This window comes from Rutilus rutilus (genome assembly GCF_951802725.1).
Source record: "Rutilus rutilus genome assembly, chromosome: 23".
Lineage (NCBI taxonomy): Eukaryota > Metazoa > Chordata > Actinopteri > Cypriniformes > Leuciscidae > Rutilus > Rutilus rutilus.
Window position 1 is genome coordinate 16,545,762 of NC_140233.1, and position 9,444 is coordinate 16,555,205.

General features: G+C 38.1%; 1 protein-coding gene across 2 annotated transcripts in view; it reads right to left on the minus strand.

Annotated features, from left to right (window-relative positions):
• The window catches only part of wasla (WASP like actin nucleation promoting factor a), a 31,805-nt gene extending 22,961 nt beyond the window's left edge, over positions 1 to 8,844 (minus strand). Inside the window, exon 1 of one of the 2 annotated variants that reach the window (XM_084397138.1) lies at positions 8,198 to 8,844. In XM_084397138.1, the coding sequence (XP_084253264.1) occupies positions 8,198 to 8,302 (105 nt within the window). In that variant the 5' untranslated portion in view covers positions 8,303 to 8,844. The remainder of the gene's footprint in view (positions 1 to 8,197) is intronic. The other variant, XM_084397139.1, reaches the window with a different exon arrangement.
• Positions 8,845 to 9,444: the final 600 nt, after the last annotated feature.

The following is a 9,444-nucleotide window of genomic DNA, read 5'->3' on the forward strand; positions in this document are numbered from 1 at the left end:
TCTCAAAAGTAAGATTAAAGTACAAATCAAAGTAAAATACTTCACAAAACTCAATACAAAAGTCAAAATTGATCAGACATTTCATAATCTTTGACTTTTAATAAATTAATCTTCTGATTACTTCTCCACTTAATCAATTTATCAAAAGCAACCTGTTTAACCAAAGAAATAAACAATCAGTCTGTTCAAAGTGTATTGTTGTGAACTTGACATAACTCTTGATAATCAATCATTTATTCCATTAAATCTGAAAGTCTGAAACATCTACAAGTAACAACCGCACATGCAAATATTTCATAAATAAACAAATAACTGTAAATGTACAATTACAATTATTCAGAGACCGGCAGAAAAAGAGAATGCTGGGTAACTAGTCGACTCATTGTGATCCTGCCACGTCAATAACGGCAGCATTGATGAAACAAGACTTCCCTTCATTTCTTCTGATGAAAAACTGCTTCCTCATGCTCAGAACTGAACATTCAGCATTTAAATTCAAGCCCTCATTCCGTCTTGGTGGGCCGAGCGATTCAAAGACACCGTACAACTGCCGTATTCAGAGTTCATCAAGTTCAAGAAAGAGTCGAGTTTCCATATGACATTAACAATGAACGTTCTTTGCATTCAAAGCCACCAAACACACTCATACTGATATGCAATCCAATACGCTTGATCGATCAGCTGGGATTAATCGCACGCAATAACACTGAACAGGATGATGGATACACGCCAGGCTTTTCCATGTTAACTGCATCCGTACGGCATTCCTGTGCGCAGAAGTCTTTGCCAAGAACATAAATACGTATTTAAGACATGTTTCCCCTACTTTCACAGGGATCAGCGTCTTTATGTCAGAATTTGGTTTGGTCTGCTTGGAAACCTGATTCTGGATCAGTACTGGCTCAGCAGCCCTATTCATTAAAGCTCAAATCTCCATGGAAAGGAGGCAGATCAGTTCACTTCCTGTCCTCAAAGACTGCTGATCACGCACAACCCACCCCCAACCCCTATCTTTTTCCTTCTCTCACTATTGTGCGATTTGGACACCATCCACCCTCTGCCCTTGGTTTTCGGTGCCGGTTCGGGACACAGTGATGAATGAACCCATGACTGCTGGATCTTGGCCCCAAACAACGTGTCTCATATTTAGTCATTCCCTGTGAAAGCCCACTTTATGGCCTGGCTCTTGGCTGCCTTTCCTGGATTGACACTGCTCGCTTACGGACGCTCTTCGCTTCCACCTAGACATGGACGAGCAACTTAAGTAGGTCTGATGGGAAAGAATGCCATCAGATGTCATGCGAAATACGTAAAAGAAACACTTGTTTCTTTGCCAAGCTCATTTCCATTTCTACAGTCCGCAGACTCTAATTTTAAAACCATTATAACCCAATTTAATTAGGCAAATTCACATTTTCTTTGAGCAATCCAAGTATATTACTATCAAAAAGACCATCTTGTTGATATATCCAAACTCTACTAAAGAGCCGTTTACAAGACATCGTTTTCAACTGAAAACAGAAAGCTTATAAGCGTTTTAGCCATTCATTCAAACGACAATGGCGTTTTGGGGGGCTGAAAACAGGTTTCAAAGTGCAAGTTGAGAACGATACTGTTATTATCTCTTTATAAACTACCTAAATACGAATTTGTGAAAAGGTGACGTCATGCGTATTACATGTTCAATCTATACGAGCATAGTGTCTCTTTGCAAAGTGACGTCGCCAACTACTGGCGTGGCATGATAATACAGTGTTTTTAGACGGTTTCGCAGATCCTTGTGAATAGGGATCATTTTGACCTCGTTGTCGTCTGAATGTGAAAAACGCAACGGAAAAACACGGACAACGGACGGACAACATGACTTTGTCGTCATCAAAGAGCCAAATTTGTGACGTGCTTAAAATGTGACTTGTAACCTGTCTCTGCTGCAAGAGGAATTTGGGAAAAAATACGGAAACATTACTAAAACATGCTTCCTTGTAGGGCAAGGGACAGGAAATTTCTAACAAGAGCAACAGGGTACATTTTTTCCACTCAAAGCATACAGTGAAAGGTATTTGGACACTTCTGGATATTTAACCACTTGGCTATCGGTTTTAAGGCATGTACTGAGCAATGATTTTACGCTAACTTTTGTCAAGGTGATTTCTAGTTTCTCAAGCTCACACAGAATAACCACAGGTACTCTTAGGGAAAAAAAGATTTAATATAGAACCCCCTAGGGTTCTTGACTAGAACCCTTTAAGCCAAACAGGTTCTAAACAAGGATAAATGTCTTACTACTTTCATTTTTAACGGATTTTCAACTTTTTTCAGTGATCAAGTATGTTTACGAGTAAGGTTGGGAATCGATTCCATATCAGATAAGGTCAGGAATCAGATAATTGTTCTAAAATTAAAATGTGTTCACTGTGTGCGCATTTTAATGTAGCTTTAGACCATTCAAGCACAAGACGACGCGAAAGAACTCAATTCGGCATTCACACACCATTTTCTGTGCACCCAGAGCGTGGATGTGCGCGCAAAAAGCCCCCTCTCAGATAGTGCGCAAATACTGAATTAAGTTCTCTTTTGCGGCTTCTTGCGCTTGAACGGACAAATACACACAAAATTGTCAAGATATTAGGGGTGTAACAATATATCACAATACAAAAATGCAACATGCATCGTGGGTAGTGACAATATGTATTGTGTACAGTTCACCCAAAATAAAAATTAGTGTGTGAAAAAAAAAAAAGCGCATTTTTTAGCGCCAGTACTACATTAAACTACTATACAGTATATAATGTTGAATATATGTATAATAATGCAATTGGTGAATATTTTTGGGTCCTGTTAATGCCTAAGCATTATTTTAAATATATCTAGTCAGTGACAGAACGCAAGCATATTCATCTAAAATAATTCTGTATTTTCAGCTTCAGAATCATAAATATTTTTATTCTGGTGCCACTATTGTCCTGTGCATTGGGTTACCAGCACCAAGTCCAAGCCTATTCATTTACACACACAATGTAATATAAAATTTTGCATTTTAATCAACAGTACATTTTTTGATACACCGCTCTACAGTAATTTGAAAGTGACTGCAGTACCAGTTTTGGCCACAATCTTACATACGGCTCCTTTAACCTTTTATCAAATGTCTTGGAGTATCACAATAATATCGAATCGTGAGTTCAGTATCATGTGTATCAAATCGTGACATGAGGGCATCGTTACACCCGTACAAGGTATCCTTGTAACTGTAAGCACAGTCGTTTATGTGTTAAGTGAATGTAAACAGTTGAGAAAGAAAACGCATGCGTAACAGTATATTGGATACATGCATTCGGTCTTAAAGTGACAGCAGCCTAATAAACCTGCTGCAGTCTGTGTCATTAATGTTAATCAAACAACAAAGACATCAAATCACTCACTGATACTGACTGAATACCTGTTGTAACTTTAATAAGGATTAATCTACAGTTTATGTATAAAAAGAAAACTATGCAGTGTTATTTTACATTTGATTTCAATTTCTGAACTTTGTTCAGTTGTATTTATTTGTGTTATTGCTGCTAATATGCTTTTTGTTCTTATTGTATTACTGACTGTATTGTGTTAATAATGTTTGAAATATATATTAGTTAGAAACTCTGCAGGTTTCATAACAGGTCTCTGTTATATTGTCATTTTCTGCCCGTTTTGCTCTTTGCAACAACACAACCTTGTTTCTGCAGCAACTTTCAGCGCGTTTCCTATCTGATGTTTACGTTTTACATGGCATGAGAAAGTCACATACCGCGTGAAATTCCCATCAGAGCAGTCAGACTGAAATTTCTGGATTTCCAGGAATGCGATATTTGAATAGGACTCTAAACAGATTTGTAAATCTCATTGGAATCGAAACTGGGAATCGCTAAGAATCTGAATTGATTTGCAGAATTATAACTGCTAACATTTAAACGATACCCATCCCTATTTGAGAGCTGCTTAATTATTAAAATTAGGGATGCACTGAAATGAAAATTCTGGATGAACTTGGCCGAAAACCGAAACGGATTTTTAAATTATTTTAATTACCTTTTATATATATATATAAAATTGCATTAATATAAGACTTTTATGAAATTCAATCATTTAAATGATACTGAATTTAAAAAATAAAAGCCAATAAAATAAAATAACCACACTTTTATTGAAAGTAACACACTAAAATTGGACATATTCTAAGCCGGGGCGACATATTCTAAGCCGTTTTTCTCTTTCAGCCAAAAAACGAAAATGCCATGCATCCAAAATTTGTATACATCTCTACATAAAATTTGATAAAAAATTTAACATTAATTAAATCCATAAAATGATCCCATGATTGGACCCCCTAAAAGTGGACACCCCATATGAAGTGCCTGACAGAACTCTTTATGGTTTTATATTGAACCTTTCCGTCTAAGAGTGTGTAGTTCATCACATTAACTATAAACATGTACTACTAACATTTGATAACCAGAAAGAAAATGTAGCTTCATTTTGATCAGTACATGTAAGGTTTTATCACTCTTGAAACTTCTCTTTGCAAAATGTTGATCAAAAAGTGTGTTTGATATTTTGTTATACAATGCAGATAAAAACTCTAGAAAGTGTGGCTTAAAATAAAAAATGTGTCATGTACTCATCCTCATGCTGTTCCAAACCTGTATGAGTTTCTTTCTTCCGTTGAACACAAAATAATATAATTTAAAGAATGTTGGTAATCAGACAGTTGACGGTAGCCATTGACTTTGGCTAGCTATTTTTTCCTGGAACTCAATGGCTACCGTCAAATGTTTGATTACCCATATTCTTCAAAATATCTTATTTTGTGTTCAACAGAAGAAAGCCACTGTAACTATGGGTCCTCAAGTAGGACATAGAAAAACAAACTAGACTGACTAGACTAAATATCTCCACTTTCAATCATTTAAAGCTAAAAGATACAACAAACACAAACTTTTCTTTGTTTGCAAATTAGGGATGCACGGTGATATCGGCACAACATCGGTATCGGCCGATAAAAGCTTTAAATGACCATCATCGGCATCGGCCGATATGAATATTTCTGCCGATGAGCCTTGCCGATAGGGTGGCGTGTTTCCTATGTGCACGTGACGACCGTGAACATAGCATGAGTGCCAGCAACTTAAACTTCCAACATGTGGAGGCATTTCTAGCATGAGCATCAGTTTGGTTTGAGATGTGCTGGGGACAGAGAGGCATTCGCAAGTGCATTTTCAGAAGTGCTGGGTAGAATGCCGCAGTATTTTTTTTTTCTTTCGTGCAGGTCATGTTTCGAAAGACGATGTCCTGTAGCTTACTTATGTAAACTCTCCAAGCTACTATGCTCTCCACAGAGCATAAAATATTCATTTTATTTTATTTTATTTTTCGTGTTCGCATTTATGAGGAAAAACAGTGACAGTTCTCGGTTACAGACGTGAACGCTCTGAAAGCGGCACTGATAGAGACTGCTTTAAAACTTCCACAGAGACCTCAAACAGAAAGCGCAAAGCCTTTCTAAGTGAATTTCGTTTTGTAGGTATTAATTGTATCTTAATTTTAAAAAATGTTTCATCAACCACTTGCCTGGATTTAGCCTAATAAATAATAAGTAAACCAGATAATAGATATCACGACACAGAGGCGCGCGCGTGAACTGGAGTTCGTCTCATAAATGAAACGAAACTCAGCATATAGCTTACTTGCCTCACAGACCTGATAAATATATCTATTATCTACAGAACGTTTGAAATCATATTTTTTAAACATAACAATTCAAAACGAAAGAAAACTATGTAATCCGAAATGTGCATTTCTCCCTGGCGCGTTCACTGTGTCGGCTGCAAAGATGAAGTTGACTGACTCGCGAGCCTACTCCGAAGATCGCGAGTCAGTCAACTTCATCTTTGCAGCCGACACAGAAAACACTTGTTTATTAATAAACAATTAAAATGTCTCCTTGCTATATTTGACATATTCATAATCATTACTTTTGCGCTTCTCTGTGACAGTTACAGTTGCTTTATTGCAGTGTTGTGCCTGAACGCGTTCATTGAACGATAGTTCATGAACTCGTTCATATTTTGGGCGAACGTGAACTGAACGTACCGCATTACTGCCTGATGAACGTTACTGTGAACTCGTTCATTCTGGTGTCTGTGAACGCCACGCTCTCTCAGTTTAACTTCGTTCAGTAGGATGCCAGATTTCTATAAAGCCTTCCAGGCGAAAACCCACCTAAAACCCACCGTAAACCGCCCTTAATATGTAGCGGAAAAAACACCCAATCTGGCAACACCAGCCACCCGTGTTCGACCTCTTGTTCGATCTCGTTCATCAAAATGAACAAATCTTTTTTCGAGTCATTTCGTTCATTTAAGGGGCTTTAAATGTTACTATTAACTGGCAAATTCCCCGAACACATCCACCTACGCAATCTTGATCATATTCTGAATTAAGAAATCATTATAATGCAGTCAAAAATCGTTTACAGGGAACATAAATAATTACTTCACCTCGAGTCTTTCATGAACGACTCATCACTTACGTTACAAATCAAAACAAAAAGCAGCAAGGAGGCGTCGTATGATCATTTAAACGAGTTTTATGATAAGGTCGGTGAAGATGGGAAAAAATCTGACGCATAGCCTATCTTCAGTGTTAAAACTGATAAAATAATTGTCTGTGGGGGCTGTGGTAATCATTTTGAAAAATAATATCTCGCAACAACATGGAAAAAAAGAACTATGAACTAGTTCATTTTTGGAACTGTGAACTTAGTTCAAAATTTTGAGTAGGCCTATATGAACTATGAACTGAACTAGTTCATTTTAAAATTTGTGAACTGAACTTTGAACTAGTTCATGTAGAAAGTGAACTTTCCCAACACTGCTTTATTGGCAGCGCCACCCTTACATGTTACAGTACATGAACGGGTCACCACCGCATCAGCACCGAAAACGGGAGCATTTGGTAGACCTGTTCAAGTAGGAGAAGATGTAAAAAAAAATTATTTGAATTTTTTTTCTATTTATTTTACTTCTAAGGACTGAAGTTTAATGTCTGAACTTAAAAATAAACTGTGGCAATGGCATAAATAATTTACCTATTTTTCAGGGGTGAATGTCTGTCTACATTTGTAAAATTATACATTTATGGTAGAATCAAATGTTGTTTTGTTTGTCTTGTAAATTGCCTTATCTACAACACATGAGTGTAATACAGTAAAGGTAGTACAGGAGAGAGACTTGGATTTCTCTTCAGTAAAATTAAAGTGTAAATATATCAGGGGGAAAATGTGTATATATCGGTATCGGTATCGGCATCGGACAAAATTAGTTTGAAAATATCGGCATATCGAATATCGGCCAAAATGCATTATCGTGCATCCCTATTGCAAATTGATGAAGTAGTTGCTGATAGTGGGGTCATCGACTACTACACATCACACTGAATATCATTAAACTTACTCTTGGAGAAGAAATGAATAACCACTTGAGACTGAACACAGCAAAAAGAGGCTTGCTGTTATTTGTACTGCAACTAAATCCAGTGGTAGATAGATAGATAGATAGATAGATAGATAGATAGATAGATAGATAGATAGATAGATAGATAGATAGATAGATAGATAGATAGATAGATAGATAGATAGATAGATAGATAGATAGATAACTGACACATTTGTTGGAGTTTACGGGTCATCTGAGACAGTAGTAGTCTACATAACTGTGACTGGTAAGCTGCCTACATAAACAGCACATTTGAGCATCACAGGCACGTGCATCATTTGCATCATTTAGCTGACTCAGAATGCACTTATGATGCTGTCTACGTAGGCAGCTCACTAGGTTTTTCGATGCTTTACTCAAGCAAAAGGCCTATTTCCATCTACTCTGATATCACAATATATTATTACAAGCTCTCAACCATACTAATATCGTATACAACACCCAATTTCACTCACAAGAGTCTCATACCCTTGACAGTGAGGAGGAGAATATTCCCAGTGCGCCCTATGGACATCACAAGCGCGTTAAAAGACAACTGCCCTTGCCAGAACTCACAGCCTTTCGTTTGCATCTCATCTCGGGATATTTTAAAAGCAGGATGATTTGCATTTGCACTTGCGGTTAAAGGACTACGGATCGGCCGTGAGAGAGTAAACACAACTTACGATGCATTTCCTGCCCAGGTAGTTGAACAGACAGTCGTTCTCCTGCGGGGTCAGAAGCAGAGAGCCCACATTAGCCACCCTCCTCTGGGGCGGGTGGCCGCTCATGTTGAAGGATGAGGCGGATGAACTCGAGCGTTTGTCTCGTATTAGATTATTTTATGTGCAATCACAGATCAACATGGCCTGCGCTCGGTTCATCCCGTAAGGAATTCCGCTTGCAAGTCGACCCGATGCGGTGTTGCCCTCAATGCGCGGGCGGTGCAGATGCGACTCGTTAACTCCTGCGGGTTATTTATTCTTTAATTCTTCCACTTTTGACAGACTGCATAATATAAACTTTCATCCCGAACTCAGTCCCAAAGCAAAACGATCCTTCAATCCAACATGGCAGCAGGACGGTCGAGTTCAAGGCGCACTTCGGGAAAGGGCGGAATTAAATTAGGTTGCGCTAGGTATAAGCTTCATTTGTAGAAACATACACTTTAGTTATTATTCAGTTATACAAATAAATACATTAAAATTGCTAAAAAGTCTGTTTAGTGTCTAAATATGAGTGAATATGAATAAAAACAGTGATACGTAGAAACTAAACCCCTCTGTTTATCAGAATGATCTGTCCCTGTTTTCCCGTGCCTCCTGCAGAATGCGGACGGGATGAGGCGGAGTGTTTGATTCCTTGTTTTTCGGAGTCGACTCCGATACCCGACTCTCACCGTAGGAGTGTAAAAGCTGGGGAGTGGGGACGGAGGTATAATTAACGTAATTGGCCGTTATTTAATTGTAAATGAGCTATATGTATTGTAAAACTCTGTGACTGTGAGGTTGTTTCTGCGACAGTGACAGCTCTCTTGCGATTTCAGACACAGCAACGGAGTCGACAACGAGAGTCGATTCCTTTGCTGGAGTCGACTCCGACACAAGGGCTATTAAGAGTTGAGGAATCGACTCTTTTGGAGTCGACTTGACTCCCCATCACTAGGCGGAGTTTCTGAGGCAGAGGGTGGAGCACAGCGCCGTCATTGATAGAAGGTGATGCTGCTTTAAAGATAGGATGACTATATTGATGTTTTATAAAGAGGATGATCCTTATTCTGGCCTCTGAAAGATTAATATACTACATCGTAAAATCCATAATTTAATCAGAGCCGAGGTATGACGATAAACAACACAAAATCACTACGCTGCTCCTTTAGCGGATTATTATTGTTACAGCAACATAAATATTCTATTGGAAGGATTCCACGTAA